General features: G+C 33.0%; 1 protein-coding gene across 4 annotated transcripts in view; it reads left to right on the top strand.

Moving 5' to 3' along the window:
- The window catches only part of LOC137634529 (zinc finger Ran-binding domain-containing protein 2), a 49,606-nt gene extending 26,980 nt beyond the window's left edge, over window positions 1-22,626 (top strand). For 2 of the 4 annotated variants that reach the window (XR_011042521.1, XR_011042520.1), the window contains 5 exons: window positions 726-869; window positions 1,921-2,099; window positions 3,998-4,117; window positions 13,024-13,098; window positions 18,932-18,991. Coding sequence is in view for 2 of the 4 variants with exons in the window: in XM_068366978.1 (XP_068223079.1) it covers window positions 726-869; window positions 1,921-2,099; window positions 3,998-4,093; window positions 13,024-13,098; window positions 18,932-18,968 (531 nt within the window). In the remaining 2 variants the exon portion in view is untranslated. Of the gene's footprint in view, window positions 1-725; window positions 870-1,920; window positions 2,100-3,997; window positions 4,118-13,023; window positions 13,099-18,931 lie in introns of all 4 variants that reach the window. The other 2 variants (XM_068366978.1, XM_068366977.1) reach the window with 1 other exon arrangement.
- The last annotated feature ends 1,424 nt before the right edge of the window (window positions 22,627-24,050 follow it).

Genomic DNA, 24,050 nt, shown 5'->3' with positions numbered 1-24,050 from the left:
ACATCCGTGATATTAAAACGTATCTCCTAGATTGTGATAAATTTTTATTGCCTTTTAGGTTGTATTCCCTGCTGGATTTTTAGCATTCTTGCACAGAGGTAGATAGTACTGTATTGTGTTTTGATTAACCGCAGTGAGGAATACAATGGCTTTGAAGGGAAACCCAGGGAAGACTAGGGTAGTTTTTTGTTTCTCAGTTGATGATGATATGAAACAACAAAAACACTCTTACCAGCCAAGTTTAGTTAGTGGCGAGCTTTGAAATCTTATGAGCAGAATTTTTAATGATAAAATTTGTTATTTCTATACTTGCCTGATCACATACATGTCCAGCATCCTCCCCACAACAAATAGGGAATACTGTACTTTCAACTTCAAAACTGAATAACAGAACCCTTAACCACTAGATTGTTTCATTAATTTAAAAGTGTCTCATACTTTTTAAAGGGAAAGAAAATGGGGAAATGTTTGATAAATTTTAGGGGTAAACATTGATAAACCGAGCATTTGGAGGAGGAGCAATATGAACATCAGATGAGCATAGAATGTTCATCATCAGGTGAGCTTAAAAATAAATTTCATCATTAAGATTTGGTTTATAACGATATCTGTATGATAATTTTGGGAATTGATCCATCATGTAAAATCTTGAGGTATGATATAGCATTTGAAATTTTTAAAATTTATTATGTTTATTCAAAATACAACTGTACTTTCATGATCAGGAGATCTCGAAAAAGCCGCCCGTTACGCAACAAGCGGTGGATGATGAGGATGAAGATGATGACGAGGAAGATGATGGAGATCTTTCGAAATATGACATATGGGGAGATGCTGTTGATGAAAATGAGGATTCTAAAAATGACAAGGTAGATATTGATTATACTATACAGTAATGTAATTGCCTTTCTTGAAGTCAAGAGCCTAAAGGGAGCATAATGTCCATCTGACTATTGCATATTCATAAGTAATTTTTATGAGTTTAATGTCATTGTCATTTTATAGGTCTCATATGAAGTTTAGTATTAGATTATTAACCATGATTTGTTTTCATGTACATGTTACATAAAAAATTGTCTCGTTGATGATTCGTATTTTTGTCTATATATACTGTGAGTGTAAATACATACATACAGTACATACATACATATATATATATATTTATACAGTATACACTTACATATACACACACACACTCACACATACACATACACACACATTATTTATATATATAGATATATAAATGTATATATATACTGTATATATATAATTTATATATATATATATATGTATATATATATGTATATATATATATGTATATATATATGTATATATATATATGTATATATATATATGTATGTATATATATATATATATATATATGTATATATATATGTATATATATATGTATGTATATATATATATATATATATATATATATATATATATATATATATATATATATATATATATATATATATATGATAACTTTTCATGTAAAATTTTAACACTTCCACTATCTATATTTTACTCATGTTAATTTTCCTATGGCTGTATGGTAGGTTACTTCCAACATCTGATTGAAAGAAACACTATAAAATCACAAGGCATTAGTTAAGATCCTCATATGACAGTAACATAGTATAGCACATTATATACAGTAAATTTCATGAACAGAGTAGATGAGAGATGGTGAAATCTTAGTCAGCTAAATTATGGGCTTTGATATGTAACGGATTCTTCTGTACATAGCATAAATTTTGTTATTTTAGGTTATATTTTTCAACCTTGAATGGACAACTGGTCAAGGTAGTGTGTTGTACTGAACACCTGTATGGCACTGCTTAATTACAAAGTCCTATATTAATTTTATTATTAGTTTTATGTCTACTGTATTATAAAATTTGAATGGGCTTTCAGAGGAAAAATGGCCGAAGTAATGACTCTCCAGTTAAAAGTCGTTCAGACTCGAGATCTCGTTCTAGTTCGTATCACCGGTCGAAGTCTAGGTCTAGATCTTACTCAAGAGGGAGGCGAGGTTCTCGGTCATATTCCAGATCAGACTCAGACTCGTCTAGGTCATCACGCTCAAGATCCAGGTATGGTTTCATAAAAGTGTTTTGTATCCTTTAGCATACATTAACCTACCACCATATTAACTACGTGCTTTCAAAGAGAGTGTTCGGAAACAAGAAAGTTTGGTTGTTCAACATTATTAGGGTTAGACATCTCACAATCCATCTGCAACTCCCAAACCCTCACACTTTTCTGTCAGGTGATCCTGCTATTGCTAGCTAACTAGGCCATGAATCTACAGTAACAAGAATTCCTGCATGGGATAATTAAATTATCATTATTACTATTACAAGCTAAGTTATAATCCTAGTTGGAAAAGCAAGATGATTTAAGCCCAAGGGCTCCAACAAGGAAAAATAGCCTAGTGAAGAAAGGAAACAAGGAAATGAGCAAACTATAAGAGAAGTAATATAAAAATAAAGTATTTTAAGAACAGTAACAACATTAAATTAGATATTTCATATATAAACTATTAAAACTTAAAAAAAAGAAAAAAGATAAATATCATAGAACAGCATGCCTGAGTGTACCCTCAAACAAAAGAACTCTAATCCAAGACTGTGGAAGGCCAGGGTACGGAGTCTATGACACTACCCAAGACTAGAGAACAATGGTTTGATTTTGGAGTGTCTCTCCTAGAAGAGCTGGTTACCATAGCTAAAGAGTCTGCTACCCTTATCAAGAGGAAAGTAGCCACTGAACAATTGCAGAGCAACAGTTAACCCCTTGAGCAAAGAAGAATGGTTTGGTAATTCAGTGTTGTCAGGTGTATGAGGACAGGAGAATGTGGAAAGAATAGGCCAGACTATTCTGGCATATGTGTAGGCTAAGACAAAATGAACATGAGGACATAGGAGAATGTGGAAAGAATAGGCCAGATTATTCTGATGTATGTGTAGGAAATGACAAAATGAGCCATAACCAGGGAGAGGGATCCAATGTATTGCTGTCTGGCCAGTCAAAGGACCCTATAACTCTCTAGTGGTAATATCTATTTATTGAGTTTCTTCCCATTTTACTGACCAACAATTTCAAGTTCTCAAGTGTTCAGTCAGCTGATTTCCCTAACTCTTGACAAGTATTTACATATATACAAGCAAATGTAAACAACCACCATATCAAGAATTCCTACTGTTATTTGTTCTTGTGTAAAAAAAAAAACCAAAAAAAAAAAAAGAGAGAGAGTACAATTTGGCTGCATTTTATTTCCCTTACTTAAAACAACCCATCATTTAAAGCTTTTTATTACTCATTCTTGCTGCGTAACATGAATTTTTTGTGCCGGTATAAAAAGAGTATTTTTATTTATAATTACGCTATTCAGCTAATAAATGTTATTGATAAAAGATAAAGAAAATATTTAATGCACAATCTTTAGAAAATTAACTAGACAGTAGATTGAAGGAAAATTTTAATGCTGGTTAAAGAAAAAACAGTTAGTAAGCAGTTATAATATGTAAGGTGTTCAAATAGGTGACAAGTGGTAATAAAGCTGCCTTTACAGGTATTATTTATTTTACCTACCTATTTTATATTTTGTCTTTTATAACTTATATGCCAAAGAAATCCATCATGTAAATTTTATTGGAAACTGCAGTATTTTTAATTCATCAAATCAATAAATTTCTAAAAGCTTCTTCATTGGAGAGTAAATTTAACTCAGCATTTAGTAGCACTTTGTACTGTAGAAAATTGTAAAGCTTTGTTGCTGCATGCCCTCAGCTCCAGCTGCATTGCTTTGTCATGTAATTTTCCTCCATTCCCTAATGTCAATTCATTCTCTGATGTATAATCTGCTTAACTTTCCCTTATTTAACCCCCCCCCCCCAAAAAAAAAAGTCCCTGTCATACATCAGTTTTATAATATCTGAAATGTTTATAGGTGTAGTATTTAAATATTTTATTTACTTTTGTTTTTCAGATCATCTAGGTCGCGTTCAAGGTCAAGGTCACAACGAAGAAGAAGCAGGTCTTGGTCTCGTTCCCGTAACTCTAGGAGACGGAGATCTAGGTCAAGGTAAAAGGGTAACTTAGGTAAAAGGTTAATATCACTTTTGAAATATTTGTTGTAACGGGGTATGCGTTTTATGAAGTCTATGTTGGAGGTATGGATCATTTTTTCCCCTAAGAAATTTGAGTTTTGTTTTCCGTTTTATTTCCATCACAACGATGTGTGTGCCTTTACTACATATGGAACAGGTCGTCAAAGATTTATTGTTATGCATGTGCAATGTTGAGATTATGGTACTCGGTTGAATGCAGTGTTTGTAATTTAATTTATACTGTTGTTGTAAGATTTACCATGTTAGTGGCAGTATGAGTAGCCGTTATACTTTATGAAAAGGATGCTAGATGTTGTAGTTTTAACATATCAAAGTTTTCTTTGTGCTTAGTTTATAGCTTAATGGAGAAGTTGACTGGGGTTTGTATTTTTAGGTAATATAGGTAACTTCCATGATCTGATGTGACTGTACTCATTGGTTATGCATTTACAGTTACAAATTTATTTTAATCGGTTACATTCAAGGTTGATGCATTTCTTTCAGGGAAGTAATAGATGATACATTGCAGGATGGTTTATAGTTCCTTATGATTAACATTTTCGTTCCTTATAATATGATGGTCAACTAGATCATATGATAGTCAACTAGATCATGTTTGTTACAATTATACAGTATTTTCTTAGTGTTCATTAATCTGAAAATTGTATGTTTATTGTAGATACCATATAGGATATTAATTCTAATGGACACATATTGGGAAAATCTTGTTTACGTCAAAGCTGCGGTAATTTTTCTGTCTAATTTCCATGAGAAGTTGTCCATACTTCATGGAGGAGCAAACTGCAATAGAGGTCTAATGTTATGTGAAACATGTTTTATTATTTATTGAACGTGCAAGTTGTTCTGAATCTGAATTTATTCCAAGAAATCTGGACTTTGTGCTCAAGGAATATCATTATACTGTACAAAGAGTGGGTTGATATTTACCAATTCACCCCATCTTCAGAATAATGTGCAGAACATTAAGAATTTGGTGGATGTACACCAAATTAAGAAATGTTTCTGATAGGAGATGATCACAATTACCTACTCAAATTTTTAAGTACCTCTAACCTAGACGCACTATCTCCCGAACTAAATTTTGATAATCCAATTTTTTTTTTTTTATTCACCTGCTGTTCATAATGCTTCTCACGAATCTTGGCTTAATACCGATGGATGCCCTAATATTAAAAAAAATTCCCAATTTATTTCTCGATAGGCTTAGGCCTCTAGTAAAGTAAGAGATAATCTGGCAGTTAATGGCAATAATGTAATCTTAGGTAGGCCGATCATCTTTTGTCATTTTATTCTATGTCGAAAATAAATTCCTATCCTCCTGACATCACTAGACACTTTATTTCTATGAAACTCCTGATGTTCATGATGCTGACTCCCAAACACTAATAGTTGTGGGTCAGTGAGGGAAAGCGATAGGAAATTTAGTCCTGAAATGATAAACTTCTCTAGAACCATAGTTACCAACCATCACCTGACAAAGTGTTATAACTAGAGCCTCCATATTGTGTTCCCAAGTACAACCCCTCTATCATAATATACACTTTAATATATTACCCAACACTATATTTTCAAGAGAAAAAGCTAATACAATAACTTAATTACAATTACATAAGTAAAAGAAAATTCTCATTTACACTATAGCTGTTACTACTCCTAAACCACAGCAATCTGATAAGAAAACCATGTTTCTGTAGCATAATGCCTAGTGAAAATCTACTTGGTACACCGTTTAGCAGGCACTAAGACACTTATAAAAAGTAAGGAAGACAGTTTCAATTTAAATATGAAACTTAACCTCCAAGACTTTTGTTTGACTTGGATCCAATTCTATGTGTGCCTGTGTGACTAAACTTAACAAAAAAGGACATTGCTTTTTTGCTGATGGTCAATTAAAAATTAAAAACCCACAAAATTGGGAACCTTTCCCTTAATTTATTTTGTCTTCTCCAAAATTAACATTTCATAGCTCTCGCAGGAAAAAATGTATTCTCTGACGTATAACCAGCTTTATTTTCCATTGGGGAATATGAAAAAGCTGAGACAAGCCCTCATCAGAGTTGAGTTCTTCCTTTGTATTATTCTCATTTTTGTCCTAATGGCCTGGCAAATCCTCTAAATAGGTAAATAAAGGCTTCCCTCTTTATTATTTCTAATGGGAACCTTTGCACCTGCACTAGGCAAGGGACTCATTTTGGCAGTTGGCGTACTAGCTTCTACGTTAACACTACTATGGAAAACTAGAGATCTGCTAGTTGCTGATCCTACATTAGATCAATGCTCACTACCCTCCGAAACATAATGCAACATTTCAGCTCCTACTGAACCATGAATATTCATCTAATATTGGTCTTCCCTTTTCCACCGGAACCATACGGTATGTCATGCCATTAATAGGTATAAAGTGGTTGATTATGAGCACCTACTTCAGCGAACAGGGGGATATGTGGTTGTAAAGGGTAGACTTGATCAAGGATAGTGTTTTGCAATAATACTTATAGTCATTTGAAAGGACAAAGCTCATGGAGAGGTGGTCGACTCTGTTATGCACTGTGTGCCATCATAACCATTAATGACTTGTGCACTTATCTCTCCTGGCAAAACTTTGTTGTCCTAGATTCTGAGACAGGACAGGTTAGACTAGAATCATTGCCAATGCCTGAAGACTCGCTGGTCTCTTAGATTTGACAAAAGAAAACGCATTTGATAGCTAGAGCTGTATTATCATCATTATTTCCACTGTAATCAGTTAGCCTAATCTTTTCTGTATTTTCCCCGAACTGAACTTTAGTTTCCTTTTACATTTTAAACACTTAGACTGGTCAGGTACCATCTGAACAGCCCTTTTCATAACGGAAACCATAAGCTATTCACATTTTTCACGATTATGTAAGTCAGAATATTGCCCTTGGCAATAACTCCCTTGAACAAATCCCAGAGTAATTACTACCAAATACAGAAAAGTAGACTCCTTATTCTTGCCAGTAACTTGAATCACACAAAAAGCCACAATTGGTAAGGGGTTAGATATTGACTTATGTAATGCGATGGTGACTAGAGAACTATAAAGACAATGGATCTATGGCTTACCCAACTTGAGGTTATTTCCATTAACCGCCAGATTGTCGCAATATGGTCTGTATTAAGCCAAACTTTGTTAGAGAAGCATTATAAACAAGCGTTATGGGAGTTTCATAGAAATAATTAGGGGCACATTTGTACTGTATTTATAAAACTTATTATTATTATAATTATGATAATGTAACTACTACAAGCCAATCTGCAACTCCATTAGAAAAGCAGAATGCTACAAATCTTAGGGTCCAATAAGAAAAGCCACCAAATACTGATGATTAAACAAGTAAAGAACAAACTAAAAGATGAATAGCAAAATCATGATAACTATGTATAGGGAGAAGACTATGGCAAGATAAGGGTAGTTAATATGATTTTCATAATGAAGAACAGATATGATAAAGAAAAGGCTACCTCTTGTTAGTACACTGCATCCTTGGCCCTTCAGTTAAGCCGGCCCAACACACCATTTAAAAAGAAAATATGCAGAGCAAATGAACAGAAAAGTGTGCTCGAGTGTGCCCTCAAGCAAGTGGACTCCAACCTCTTATTGGTGGAAGTTCTTAGCACAGAAGCAGAAGCTATTGTACAATCCAAGACTAGAGAACATTGGTTTTACTACAGTTTACTTCTAAAATAGCTGATTACCTTAGCTAATGAGGTCTTTAACCTTACCATGTGGGAATATAGCCACTGAAAATGTTTTGAATTGGCGTAAGTTATATACTATCATATACATTTGATGAAAATTATTACCAAATGTCATTGAATTTCTCAACAAAATTTGCTACTGAAATTATCAAGAAGTTTACCAGTTCCAAAATTATGTAATTAAAAGGACTGATGAAGTGTACTAGAATCTACTGCACCTAAAAAGTAATTAGTTTGTGCATCTATTGTATTCTCTATTGCAGTGTAGGAAGTGTGGTTTATTGTGTACGTTGGAAGCTTCCTCCTGCCATGGGGAAAATAATAGGGAAAAATATATCGCACAATATTAAATTGAATGACTGAAACTACAGCAAAATAGCCTGTGAATGAGTTTTAGTAAACTAGCTTATCCAGAGAATTGTTTGCCTCCTTTTAAAGGAAAGAAGAGTATCTATTTTCAGATCCAGCTATGGCAAGTTAGGCAATCAGATCCTCCTGGATATCATTTGACTAGAGTTGAGTCTTCTAGAGGAATATAGGAATTATTTTCTGTGTATGCATTCTACACGTGATATGAATAACGAGCAAATTCAAGCGTATTATAATTTAGGAGGAAACAGATTTTTGAGAGGTACTGGGACACAGAATACAATATTATATGTACTGAACGCTGATGTTTATATTGTTTGTGGCTGAAATATTTTTTTGTTGACTAAATCTTAAAAATCTAGAAATAAAAAAAATAAATTGTGCTTTTCTTGTGGTGAGATTTTCTCCAATTTCTTTTAATAAAGAAAAAATAACGCCTAATTGATAAATTTAGTTTTATCTAAATTCATTTGATAAAAACTCACAAAGTCCCTTTCAAACTGAAACCTTACTCAGATAAGGGTCAATGCCCGAGGAGTCAGTGCAGTATTCACTTCCATAACCCTTTAAGCACAACATAGAAATATAACGAAACCACCTTATCTACGGTGTTATGTTCCGAACACACACGTGGTTGCAGTATGAAATTTTAAAGAACAGCCTTTAAAACTAACAGGAGGTACAGTTGTTTATTTTGGTTGTAATTGTGGAAATTGGATATTTTATAATACTGTAGCTAGTTCTAAGTCCAATATACTCTGTAGGTTTGAAACTGCATTGTATGTAGATCTTAAGTATTTATTATTGATTCATAGGAATCGGTGAAGGTGCTGACATTATTAGTACTTCAATATCAAAGGGTGAATTTGTTTCAGTACTAAGTTCTCCTTGTTCTTACCCTTTCTATCTGTAATCAGATGGTTATGGTCGGCCACTACTCTTAATCTCACACACACATGTTCTGTCATAGCAACTAGGGGTTATCAGTGGCTGGTATCCTGCAACTTCCATATGAATCACATCTTTATTTAATTGTTCAAAACCCATTCTTTTGTGTCTGGGAAGTCACTATCCAAAAATGTTCTGGTCTAACTCATGAAATACAAGAATTGTATGTAAAACTGATATAGGCTAAATGTTTAACAGCTGAATTCATGTAGGCAGTAAAAAATATCACGATGCAGGTAAAACAGCCAATTTTTCAGCTAATGTGATAGGTCAAATATAAAAATCCCTTAATTTTAACCTTGCTAAAGTTTATCATAAATAAAAAACTGGATTTTTGGTGGCATGAAAGAAATAACAGAATACAGCAGATAAAACCAATGACGATGTTGTCCATTCAAAAATAGTCGCGTAGAAGCGTTATCCAATCACAGACTAATGCATATTAATATAACTGTTACTTAATATCAACCCCTCATAATTCGGTCGCCAAATTTCAATCGACCATTAATAGGCAATCTAGGCTATGATTTTGTGCTTTCATAGATGATCTCCCATGCATTTAGTAACCAGAACCAGTATTGCTCAATTTCCCTCGTAGGACCAACATGTTAGTGTCTGTCATTCCAGTTTGAATCTTAATAAATTTGTCAATAGATAATTCTTTTGAGTAAATAATTATTTTACACATATCAAGCAATGTCTAAGCTGAAGAGTTTGTTCATGGAGGGTAAAATTGGATTAAATTTGTACTGCTAGGTCAGAAAGTTGATGAAAATTAAAAGGCCTAAAAAACTTCTCCCTGACATCTGAAGTAACCATAAACATTCAAGATTGCTCTATAGGTAGTATCCCCTCTTTCCAGAATACTTCTATTGTATACACATGAATTAGAATAATAATTATGATGATATTTCTGCTGTCATATGTAGTATAATATAAATAAATGAGAAAATAGTCAGAAAACAAACTATAGTATCCTGTAAACAACATTATTTAGCTAACATCAAACCTAGAAGCCTAGTGAAAACTAAATAAATTTGGGTAAAGTGGAAAGGAACCAGAAATAAGAAATTTAATTATTGCAGTCTACAAAAAATACATTTTGCCTAAGAAAATAAATGCAGTCAAATAAATCGTGAATTCATGCTGACCTAGACTGATGACTGTAGTGATTCAAGTTTCATGAATGCTCAACTGTCACCTCCACTGGAATTCACAGTAGCTTGTCAGGATTTTTAAAATAAAATTTCCTTAAGTTCACTTGATATTCACTTTGTGTGAATAGCTCGGCTACAGAACAAAAACTAATAATAATAAAACTAGAGATTTATGTACTTACCATTGTTCCATCCGATAGATGCTGTGAGGGATGGGTTTTTGTTGAAACAATGGGTTCACCCTGTTTGTTGCTGCAATTTTGGTTCCTCATTAACCTGTGTGGCTTTGTCCTGCTCAGTTTGCAGCCAAGATTTTTTTACAGGCTGAAGGCTTGCCAAATTGCTACTCATCTTGTTCTTGTACTTGGTGTGTACACTATCATTTTTGCCTATTCTGTTATTCGTGAACTGATCATCCTGAAACTTGGTAGGTGCATTCCATGGGTCAGTATCTATAAATCCTCTTGAGTGTTTTTTTTTTCCAAAATTCTGTCTTGTTGATTAGTAATTAATTAATCAAAAGAAGAAAAACAATTAAATTTTCTACAACTCTATTCATAAGTGTCAGATCAGCATGAAATTTAGTTTGTGGACTAGAAGAGAGGAGTTATTGATTACTATACATAAACTCAGACCATTAATTATTAAAAATTTCCCTTTTTGAAAAAATCCCATCTATATATTTATTTACCATAGCACTTACCCAATTTTGGGAGGTAGCCGACAAAAAAAAAAGGGGGGGGAGAAATTTTCTTCATCATAACTCCTTTCCTGACGAGGGACTCAGCCGAGTTCGGCTGATACTGCTAAGGTTCCACAGCCCACCCACCCCGTTTACCACAAATTCCATAGCAGATTTAAGCTTAGTGGCGTTGTGCTTTGGTATTTGCTATACATACGTGATAGTAATAATCAGATTTCGGGAAATTTTATAGTGATTACATATATGGCTTAATCATAAATAGTTTTATTTTTATGTAAATTTAAAGAGTAAACATTATAGTTAGTTAAATTTGCAGTTACAAATTGATTAACAAAATTAGGTCTGATAGTATAGGATACTTTTCGGTTACCACCATTGCTCCTGATTTACAACAAATTACAGTAAAGACTCCAAGTTTAATGTAAAATTGTTGATTTCAGTACTATCCTGAAGTTCGTTAAAGTTCTCGCCTACTGCCCAATTCACAATGGTTGTGAGTTCTCATTACAGTGCTGTACCAAAAACACAAGTGAATGAGATACTAAATTGGTGACAGTTGATAGGAACCCACTGTGTACAACAACAGACCATCTTTTACCACATCTGTCGGTAGAAAATAGGGTCCTACGTGCATCTTTAGTTTTTTTTGTTTTTTAGTGTTGTGACTAGTAAATGAATTTTAGGTAATTATTGAAATAAGCCATTTCATTTTGAAAATTAGGGTTTTATCATTAGAAAATAATACTGTACAACAAGTGAAAGTAGAATCAGGGGTAGTTGTGGACTAAGTTACTGAAGGAAGAAAAGTCCTACCTCAACCAACTTCGTGCCTGGATTTGATATCCGTAAAGGATATGATCAGTGGTGGCAGGTATTTATTTGTATTCTGCCGCCATCCAATGGATGAGGAAGTGAGAATAAATATCAGGTTAAATCTTTTTCCTCTGGTTATTGTTAATCTATTACTGTATTATCCTTAATTATACTCTTATTTACACTATTATATTCCTATGATAAAAAGCACACAACCTACAGTCAAGGTTCAGCACAAATGAAATTGAAACCACTACATGATCGTACATCCAGGTTGTGTGTTTGCATGATTTATTGGACTTTTTCCTGAAGTGTATTGTATTCTATAGATTGTTTAATAGGCGAGCTGCATTATTTCCCGATGCTTTTGGCTTCTCATAAATTCATATACATCTGTTAACATAATATTATGTTATGCACTTAAGTTTTCTCGTAACTTTAAGAATCCATAGTTTGTTTGTGGTCAAATCTTTCATTTATTTTTACTAAATGATTAGTCTTGAATTGTGATCTGTAGGTAAGAAATGAGAAATCATTGTTCTCATAAAATAATTTTGTCAGTATTTTAGGTTACTGTATATTAGCTATGATTTGAACAGAAAAATATAAGAGTATATAAGGCAGATTGTTCTGCTGCTAACTTCATTTAGTTATAAGTTTAGAAAATTATTGGTTTAAATTCTCTTTCATTTCCATATGTATTGTTGGGGACATGCTGTAGGTATGTACTGTTTTTATAATAGATAAAATTAAGTTTTCTACATGTTATATAGAACATTGAAAAAGCTCTAAAAGCTCTGCCATAAGAAGCTGATGGGTGTTTTATAAGATCTAAAAAAAAAAAATGAGTGGTGTTTATTAAAGGAATACTGTACAGTAAATCTAAAACTTTACTAATTTTGCTACACAAGGTAGTTAAAACTAGCAACAAAGTTTTTTTTTTTTTTTTCTCAATGCTTTAGGGTGTCTGTTTATTAGGCTATAAAATATTTAATGCTGTAAATGGTTTGAGAATGGAACAATAATGTATGCTGTGTTGATTTAAAAGTAAAACATGGTTTTTTTTTTTTCATTAATATTTAAGCTTTTTTTCCTTCAGCCTTAATATGTATCCACAATGCAAGTTTGTTTGAGCAAGAACTTTAAAGATTATCTTCAATGGCTGTTATAGGTCACGTGATCGTTCAGGCACGAAGAGAAGGCGTGGATCTCGGCGCTCCTACTCCCGTTCCCGCTCCAGGTCGAGGTAACCAGGTTTCAGGGGGAACTTAATCTACATTGAGAACCGGGATTTTAAAGGCTGAGATAAGCTGCACATCATATTATGAATAGGAATATTACCCTAAGTAGCAGCTTTACGTTCTTGATTAATTTATATAGTGATATCTGCTTAATATGATTTATCACAAACAATTTTCAAAAATATATATAATTTAGATCTTTGTAAAGGATATCCAATCTTTTACTTCTTGACTAAGGAATTAGTTATTCCAAGCTTTATGTGTTAGTTAACACTTATAGGATGAGAATTAACTGTGTATAGCTAAGAATAATCTAATAACTGACATTTCTTACAGTAAGCTGCTGTATTGCTGGACATCCAAGTCAAGTTGCTTAAGTGTTTTTTATTTTTTTAAAGTAAAGATTTGAAATTTTAACACACTTGAAATGAGTCATTTTGTGTGTTATAGTTTGTTTGTTTCAGAGGTCAATGTTGTGTACTAACTGGAGATTTTTTTTTTTTTATTCCTCTCTGAGGCAATTTCTTCTGACATACATGTTGTTTTATTCTTTTTTAAGGCAATTACAAATGACGTATTACACTGACATACATAATACAGTAGATTGAACAGTATATTTTTAGACCACTACAACAGACACGTAATTTGTATTTTTTAAGACAGCTGCATCTGACATACACAGTAGGTTGCTTTTTTTTTTTTTTTGTTAGACAATTGCATCTGATATACATAGGTTGTATTATTTTTCTTTTTTTAAACAATTGCCACTGACTTAATAGGTTGTATTTATTTATGTTGCATCTGGTGAAATTAACAAAATCTAGAGATACTGTATTAAGCTTTGTTAAAAGCACTGATAGTGAAACACTCAGTTTACTTATTCATAACAATATTTTTTTTATTGGGTGGAGGGGCGCTGCTCTGTTAACCCTTTGAGATTCCTGGTAGCACCCAGAGTCTTCTATGGCAAATCACACACCGGCTGCTTACAAATGTAGCAACATTTTTCTTTTAGTGCTGCTTTATTTTGATTGTATAATGGTGGTCATAAGGTCATTTTGAAAGCTTTATATTTTATGTAGTAGTTATTAGAAGATTTAAAACAATAACATGAGTCAAAATGTTGAGCTGGAGTTTGCTAAGAATTTTATTTGGATTTGATAACTCTAATCAAAGGTTGAGAACATGATGACATCAGCTGACATCACAGGATCTCAAAGGGTTATATAAAACTTATCTAAGTTAAAATATTTAATTGAATTTACAACTATGACTTAGCTCCAGGAATTTTGTGCATAGAATATCTTTACTTGAATTAAGTGCTACTTGAATTTTATGTCTTTCTTGTGGCTGTGCAGCCCAACTTAGGATGATTGGAAGTTTATATTCCAATGACTTCATGCATGTCTTATATATCAATATCAATTTAAAGTGTTAGCCTAATTTCATATTTATTCAATGCCAAAAAAAGCAATTACTTTATGCTAAATAACATTTATACTATAATTAAAAAGATATTAATTTTTTGTGAAGGAAGCCTTCATTGTCTAAAGTGAATAGCTATAACAAAGTCACTCTAGAATATCAGTAATCATTATCTCCATGTGAGATTTTGTTCTAAAGTTGACAAGCCTGGAGGATTTTTTTTTTAAGTGTTAGCAATTTACATACAAGTTTATTCATTACAATCCATTAATCATAATTTGCCTATTCCATCATGAGGTTATCTCCAAATGCATCCATAGACTATTTGAGTTGGGTGATCCATGTTGTTCTCGTCAAATTAGTTTGTTTCTTATATTAAGTCAACAGCTCTCTAAATAGCTCCAACATCTGTATCTCTGTGCCTTTTCTAGGTAAGGTTTCTAGCTATGATTTTATGGCCTGATTATTTCTTTGAACTTCCCCTGATGCTTATATTTCTTGTTCTCCAGAAGCACAGTTTATCAGCATTTACTCCTAAAGTTTAAATTTCCAATTTTTCTTTTCAATAGACATATTGGTTAATGGCAAAAAGCAAACCAATGATGCACCAAGGCCAATGCGTTATTTCAGTCTTCCAGTTACAGTGGTCCAACATTTATCCCTTTTTCAAGATTGTGATAAGTTAAATTACGTTTCAAGTCGTCTTTGGGAGGATTTGTTTGCAATTGCTTCACAGGGATATCATTGTAATTTGAATAACTATTGTGAGGCGTGCAAATGCCTCACTGTTCCTCTCATGGAAATTATATTTTAATTTCATGCTCAAATGAAACTTACTTTCAATTCAGGGAGAGATCCAGAGAAGACTAGGCTAGGTGTATATGGCAGGGATGAAGACAATGAGGACACATCAGCTCTGTTCTCTAATACACACTACACAACCAAGTTTGATGGTGATGTGCTTCAAAGCTGTTAACTTATTTAGCTTACTTTGTTAATTCTCACAAAGCCAGTGAGGCTTTGTTTGAAGGTGGCAATTTTGTTTTTACTGGCCTGGTTTTCAGACATCACTAGCCTACATCCAGAACCAAGCTAGTACAAGGTTCCCCTTCCTGTACCAGATAGTGAATGTGCTATTTTCTTTCTCGCCTTTCTCACCAGATGCCAGGTAAGACAGTTTTTGGATGTGCTATTAACTTGGACAAATTTGAGATGAATAAGCCTTCTGCCACAGTTTATTCCAGGAAAATCAAACATCTCAACAGGCCAGCTAAACAGAAAATCAAGTTCTTCCAAACTAATAGTCATTACTCCGTCAGTATATCTAGAAATTTGGAAATGGTGAGGTCCCCTAATGTACATGTGTTTGCAATGTCTTTAAACAAAAGATACAAGTGATTTGTTCACTTTCTCTAGATCCCTTAGCATATAAGATGGATATGTTTTTACAAAGTAATCCAATCTGGATCTTTGAATATTTCCTTTATTTGTCATGTTTCAACAAGTGAAACAAATACAGGATCTGTGCAAACAACAAATGGACTCTTAAAAGCCCTGTTCTGGCTGTATGGGGAATGGTCCATGGATCTTTGGCCTCTGTTGTCACCATACAAAAAGCAATCTGCTTGGGTAATCAGTTTCAAAGGTGATTCATCCAAACCTATCTATGCTACAAATAACCACATGGAAACTATCTTATCACATTCTCGAAGCCTAAGGTTTTTACACCTGTTTAGATTGTCTTTTATAGGTTCTAAAAGACAATTTACTGTTAGCATGTATCGAAAACACTGAATTATTTATTATTAATGGTGTAAATGTAAGAACTAGCTATGGTAATACTAAATTATGTATATTTCCCTTCTATGAAATAAATGTTCAATCTCAGCTTTTAAGTGGTATACATACATACATACATATACCAAGGCACTTCCCCCAATTTTGGGGGGTAGCCGACATCAACAAATGAAACAAAACAAAAAAGGGGACCTCTACTCTCTACGTTCCTCCCAGCCTAACAAGGGACTCAACCGAGTTCAGCTGGTACTGCTAGGGTGCCACAGCCCACCCTCCCACATTATTTAAGTGGTATACTGTATATAAATAATGCTTAATTCTATACTTAAGCATCTGGGATTAGACCTACTCATTTCAGGTATTATAGTGCATGTATATAAGGCTTTTAATATTTAAAGGCCTCTAGTTTTGATGATGTAAAATTATCATTTCCTTGATATATGCATGTTGAGGAAAGCAGAGTTGAATCTCTATTAGACCAAGTAAGTCAAAACTTGGTATCCTGTCTTATTGAATGTCATGACATCTGATACATTTTGGAAGCATTGGGGTAGAAGGAGAAATACATAACTGAGGATCTCAGACATGAAAATGGCCCAGTCTTTAAGAACTAAAATGAATTAGTATGGGATATGTATTCTTCTTTGTCTCCATCTTTTTCCACTTTTATGTCGGGTTGATGTTTCTGGCCAGCGCTCTCCATCTACCTCTGTCCCACACTTCATCACCGGTTAATCCCTTTGATCGAAGGTCATTCTTGATACAGTCCATCCACCTTCGCTTTAATATGGGGTATGTATTATTTATCCCTGATATTTATTTAAACAACTGATTTTAGTCCCTGGTTATCACATCTTTAGGAAGAATCAATGATTGATATCAGCCCAAAATTCCTAGGGTCATACCTTAGGACTTGACGTGAATACCCAGCTCTATTCCATCTACATAGAGCACAAAGTCATCCTTGTCATAACAATTGTAGGAAATAAAATTTGTAAAGAAGATTTGAAAGAGGAGGGTGCCACTTTTCTGTGATAGCAGCTTCTGCCTCGAGCTTGAATATAAATTTGGCATTATCTATAGAGAATTGACTAAAAAATATGGAGAGTTGTTCTCTAGTTAGCATAGGGACGTTGCCACTCGCTCTATAGAATTGATTACATCCGAATGCTTGATCCAATGGTCGGACAATTTCCTAATAATCGACCTCGTACATAAGATCAGCTCCTAAAAGGCTTTTTTCCTCCCAAGCTGGAACCAGGGAAGAACAAGTAATGAATAGTGGTGACTCAAAAGGCCGAACTACTGCCCTCTCAAAACTATCATTCCTAACTCCAAAATAATGAAAATTTTTGAGGATAATGATCTTTTTGTTAATCTAACTTCTCTGACATCTTAAAAGAAATTTTACAGGTAGTTGATACATATGTATTATCATGCATCAGTTGTATTAAACTGGTCAACTGGCTTGCATATATTAATGAACATTCCTTTTTATTTTACATCACCCGTTTTGGGAATAGGGCCATTATGATTTTAATTTCCTTGTAGTACTTGTACAGGTATTCAGAAACTATTAAAGTTTGGCACAGTCTTGCTTTGTTTTTTACAATGTTTTAGGTAAATGTCTCGAGTGCCTTAGAGCAGTCATAAAAAGACTTGATTATTTTAATAATTCTGTAAATCCACTTATCTCTTATTTGATACTTACAACTCCAAGGTAAATGACTTCTCACTGCTTAAAGTTTCATTTTTCACAATGTTATCAGGCATCCAGATGGCATTTAGTGATGACTTGGCTCATATTCACTTTGATAATTTAGGGTTTTTATGTGTAATTTATTCCCTTTTGGTTTAGTTCACTTCTACTTGAATTCCTACCTTTCAGGTCCTTATTTTTACTCTTCTCCCTTATTTCCCAGGTTATCATAATTGTCTTTTTCCTTCCACATACTTTCAAACCTACCGCTACTTTTATAGCTAACTATTCCTTTTATTATGTCCAGACATTCTCAAATTTTGAGATGTAAACCTATTTTCCTCCCATAGGGGTTAGTGCTGTTAGCACACTCCACACTGTTCAATGTAAGCATTGCTGAAGGGTCATTGCAGTGTTCTTTTTGTCCCAAGTGGCACCCTCATTTTAGCTTTATACTTTTCCTACATCCTTTCTTTTATCTTGCTTTCCTTACCTTTAGCTTCGTAGTAGGCTACAGCTTAGATGTTTTCTTATTAAGTTCACCTCAATGGTGAAGACTTCCCCAGTCTCAGCACTGGGCCATGTGGCCCCCATTCCATAAATCCAATCTGTTTACTTTCTGCTGAACTTATGCCTCCATAAATTCTTTATTTGTAAATTATCTCTATGTAGTATTCACATAATGTTCTGTGTCGCTTAAATGTAGAAAACTTTCCGTGTGTTAAGAAAGGCAAAATTTTCTGGAAGCTGACTTTTTCTTGGACCTTTCTGGGTTATTTATATATTATTTCTTGAAGTTATGAAAGTAAATTGAGTGTTTTGGTTATAGGTGTATTATTGTGGCTATTGCTATGGTAACATGATTTTAGATGTATTCTGATTCTGTTTGTACTTTGGTTATAATTTGTGTCTTTCAGGTCCTATTCAAAAGACCGCAAGTATTCAAGGAAATAAGTGGCCAGTAATCTAGATGGGAGCCAAGATGCAGCTTCCCCATGCTCATGCCAGGCCAAAGCTCCCACCCCTCTTGCTTTTGTGGAGTGCACACTAGAAGTAAGGTTACTATATAAGAAACAACTTGGTTATCTTCAGTTATATAAGTATATTCTTACATATGTATTCACTGTGATGCAGATATTGTAGAAATTTCGTAACAGTAGTTCACTTGAAGAATACTGATACTCCTGGGAATTATCTCATGATTAAAGGTGAAGGAATGAATCACAAAAGTATTAATTATTATTTGTAGAATTTTGCTTTATATATATTTTGTTACTTTGCAATCATATGCCTTTTCTTTGAAAGCACGCTATGTCATGAGAAAATATGAATCTGAAGGAACATTGGAAACACTTTTTGATTTGCTTGCTTTAGCATGATTAGTTGCTCATTTCCAAAGCATAATACTATGCTTGGTAAGTTAGACTATCCCCATATGTATGTTTATTCACTCTTACAATATTTTAAGATTGAAGAGCAGAGGTGAGAGACTCTTCTGTTGATAGCTATCGTACGCCATGTACTGTATTTTAGTAAGACTATGAAGAACAATCGCTTTCTTTATATATGTTGTTAAATATGACCAGTTTGCTCATTTTTTATATCATATTTTCTAAGAAATATTGTATGCTTAGAACCCTTAAGCTTCTAACATCGTTGTCAGAGGGAACAGAACTCAATAAGGTTTAAAATGCTTTTATATCAGCTTCCTGTTAGACCCTATACTTGAGCATTCTGGTTTATTTCTAAGTGTTGCTAATCAGCTGCTTATTGGGGTCTGTTAATCCTTAGTGTGGGCCCTAGAGGTTAGGAGTTTGGAACTCCATCTTTCTTGGGAGTAAGTTTTGATTAAAAAAATTTTCTAATGATTCTGGGAAGTTGAACTTTCCTGACAGCATTCCTTGCATTTGTTTTGACTAAAACATTAAAGGATTTGTATCCAGCAACTGTTTGTGGGTTAATAAGGAATTCCTTGACTACATTCATCCTTTTACATTATTGGATTTATATACCAATTTAGGAAGGTAAACTGGTATGAAAAAGCTGTAATGTAATGTTAAATGCAAATGGATTTTAGAGGTAGACATGAATAACTTGTAAGCAAAGTTTCTGGGAAACATTTTTTTTTTTTTCATGTAATAGATGAGATCATCACTGGCCATGTGCCCAGAAAAGCTTAACTCTCCATTCTTAATATGAAAGCTAAATATCTGAACTTATTCTCAAGGTTGATGAAATGTCAATCCTTGGTCTGCGTGACCCACACACAGGGTTAAAATCTCCTTGTGAAAAACAGATTGGTAGTATTATCACAATAAACCGAAATAGTCAATTAGTCCAAAGGTGAAGAAACTTTTATGTATAAAGATGTTATCTGTGAAGTATAATTTAGTTTCACTCATTTTTGATAATGAGAAAAGTAGTCTTCATAAAGCATAAGGGTTTCAAGTGTATTTCTAAGAAAATATCAACGTCAATACCTAAAACACGAGAAAAGAGGGTCTTGTTTATCTTCATATATTTCAATGTTAGTATAGTACTTAATGTTTTAGTTGGCTGTTTTTGTCCCCACTAATTAGTTGTGAATACACTATAGTGTTTTCCAGAACCATATCATAGTGGAATTGCTAGTCTTGAGGATGTTGAAATAATATTTGAAGGCATGACATCTAAGATCAACCATTCGTTAAAAGTTTTCCCCTTTTCCATAACACGAACAGTTACCTTTGTGCATTTCCCACAGCTAATGTTAGACTACATTTGTGGTTAGATTGGATTGGTTTAGTCATGGATCAGAGCATTCATGTTAGTATGCCTTACCCTTTTCATGAAACCTTTAGGCCAAAACTTTATTTTGAAAGCATGGTAATTAAAGAAATGGAAATTTGAAAACATGGAGACAATTGTATCCCTACCTGATAGTTTCTGTTAAATTTATTTTATTTAACTGTGTCACCACGGAATCATTGTAGAAATATCCATATATGAGCTAATAGAAGGCCCAATTTGATGGTTTTTTTCAACCCGTTAGTCTTAAATATGCTTACTTCATAGTATACACATTTTATTTGCATTTTATTACTCTGTCAAGTGCTATAAATCATGTGGCATGGCAATGTGAAAATACATTATTATGTGACATGTTTTTATTCTGCACCGTTTGTCAAAATAGGGAATAAAAATAGTACCCAGGGGTCTGGTTTGGGTGACAATTGTGTGTATTGTATTTGTTAATTGGTATATCTAGAACTGCATGTTCTTTTGTTCTTGGAAATTTAAAATTCATGAGATCTAGGAATAAATTTATTTGGATGCATATATTTATGCTCATTACTTTATTTCAGTGTTGAATGCTTTTTTATACAAGTATATAAGTAAAATGTACGACAGGCATGAAGGAAGAGTGTACTGTATTACTAAACCTCGAGCAACCGCTTCCATTTTAAAGTTTATTGAACCAGTCATGAAAGACATCCAATTTATAATTTCTTAATGGTCATGTAGTTATAATATTCCAAGAGAATGCTTTCAGAAAAACATTCTTTAATGAATGTTTGCTTCTAAGCAAATCTATACTTATTAAAAACCTTTTAGGTTACTATAATGAGTTATTTATCACCATAGTTGATTTCTTTACAGATTTCCTTGAAGACAACTAAGTTTTGCAGCTATTATAGCTAATTTCAAAGCCTTTTTCAGTTTTTCGGATCTTAACTAATAAGAATAAGGTATTAAGATGGTTTCCTTTCCCTTATCTGTGTTTCTTCAACTGTAATTATAGGGAAGTATTTTATTCATCATCAACAGTAAGTTTGTTTGAAGTATGTAAAATTTGTAAGCGGCAATATTAACCATATTTGTAAAAATATACTTAAGACCATGGTTTTTGGATATTTAGGTGTTAAATTATATTGGAGAATTTAGTTGTACCTAAAATTATTACATTTAAGTGATTTGTAACCTGTCCTATTATAGCAAGTGAATGTATAATGAAGCTAATATACAATAGGTTGCAGCATACTGTTTTGTGAAATTACACAATTTATAGATCAAACTTATACAATATGGATGTATAGTGGAAAAACTTAGTCCATTGTCAAATAAAAATTCTCAATTTTCACAAGTAGTATGATGCTGATCAGGTTAGCTATAGTCTATACAGTATTAAATTTCAACCGTGTTCTTTATACTGAAAGGAGCTCCATCATCATACCTACATATCATATTGTATCTTTCATAATCGTAAAAGTGTTCCTCTTACCTCTATTAATATGCATATTTTATTTTATTTTGAGGAGAGAGAGATTGGAGTAATAATGAAGGTTAGTCATAGAACCTTTTTATATTAAAGAGGTATTTAATGATTTGCACAAATGACTCGTCAACTACCCCTGGTAGGAAATGGGTAATATTATTTGGATGCCTGTATTAGCCTGTTAAGTTTAAAATTTGTCGTGCATCAAGATAAAATAAATTTAGTCAAACATCATAACTATTTCTTTTATACTTTATTTTTCATTCTTTATTTAAATATCCATATGTCTGTTTATCTGTCTTTATAGTATGATAGACATTATATTTTAATACTGTATCCTTTTCATTTTTACTTAATGAATATAAAAAATATAAATACTGTCCGAGGTTGGTAAATGACTTGCCTAAAAATAAAATGCTAAATATTCTAGACTATTACTGATAAACATTAGGTTTTATTTATCTGACTTCTGAACAGTATTAGATTATTTATTTCAAAGTATGGCCCAAGTATTTAAATTAATTCCTGTAATGAAAACTGGTAGTAACATTGGATTAGTGTGTTCCATATACTTTTATAGGAAATGTCATTTGGAAATACAGTATTGGTTTTTGTTGAAACTTAATGCTCTTGTATTTTTGTTTAGCCATATTAACTGACCATTGTTGAACTGTTAGGTTAATGAAAATGATACCCTAATGCTGTGCATTAAAATGTTCCGTTACATTACTATTTTTGAGACATGATCAGTGACATTATATATACTCAGTATTATGATTCAAATGAACAACTAGGGAAATATGTCTACTTTTATTTAAGTGGTTGTATGAATTTTTTTTTTTAAATGACCCCTAAAATTATAAATTATGATAGAATTTTGTATAAGAATGTATTACTAAAGGAGGTAGATATTGATTCAAGTTGACGTATGAGGTTGTCACTGTAGTTTAGTTATTCTTCCTAGTTGATTACATGGCAATTATAAGTTTCTTAATATGCAAATGACGTGTTAGCAAAGCAGTAGTAAGGTAAAGCTTTCTATAACCTACTTTGAATTGACTGTCTAAAAGTTGCTAGTAAAAATCTTTTCAGCTGAGAAAAACAAACATTACTCCTGTCTCTCTCTTTAGATAATAACTTTGCTTTCTACCAGTTGGATATTTTTTTAATATTCATGTTAGTTGTATCAATCAGTTTAGCGAACAGTTTTACTTTTCATGCAAATAAGCAAACTTAAGTATACTGCACTTCTTATCCCAGGAGTCCTTTGGCATTTGTGTACAGTTTTGAATACAGCTTTGTGTTAAAGTAAATTTGAAGTTAAAACATGTTCATGTTTAATTCAACCTCCCTCTTAAACTACAGTTTGTTCATTCCTTTTAGAGTGCCTTGCTCATGCAAGAGATTTTTTAATACTTGTTTAATGAAACAAATGTTTTAAATTCCAGTTTTCAGTTAGTACTAAATGTACATCAAATTGAGAAATGTTGCAAAACGGCAAGTGCTTGGTTGTTCGTGTGAATATTGGCCATTGTGTTCTCTTCAGGATGTGCTTATGAAGCAGAGTGGAACTTGTAAAGTAATATCAAGAAGAAAATTTGTCGACTTTCTCCTGATAAGTACTTGTATCATGTGCTGCGCTGATGCTTTTCGATACTATTATTACTTTATTAGCACAAGAATTCTTGGAAAATTACCCTCTCATGCCTTATTCTTTGTAATGATAGAATTTCTCTGGAAACCTGACTGACTTCTCAAGAACTTGGAATAATATGTTATGA

This window comes from Palaemon carinicauda, chromosome 44 (assembly GCF_036898095.1).
Source record: "Palaemon carinicauda isolate YSFRI2023 chromosome 44, ASM3689809v2, whole genome shotgun sequence".
NCBI lineage: Eukaryota > Metazoa > Arthropoda > Malacostraca > Decapoda > Palaemonidae > Palaemon > Palaemon carinicauda.
This window is presented reverse-complemented; position numbering and strand designations above follow the sequence as displayed.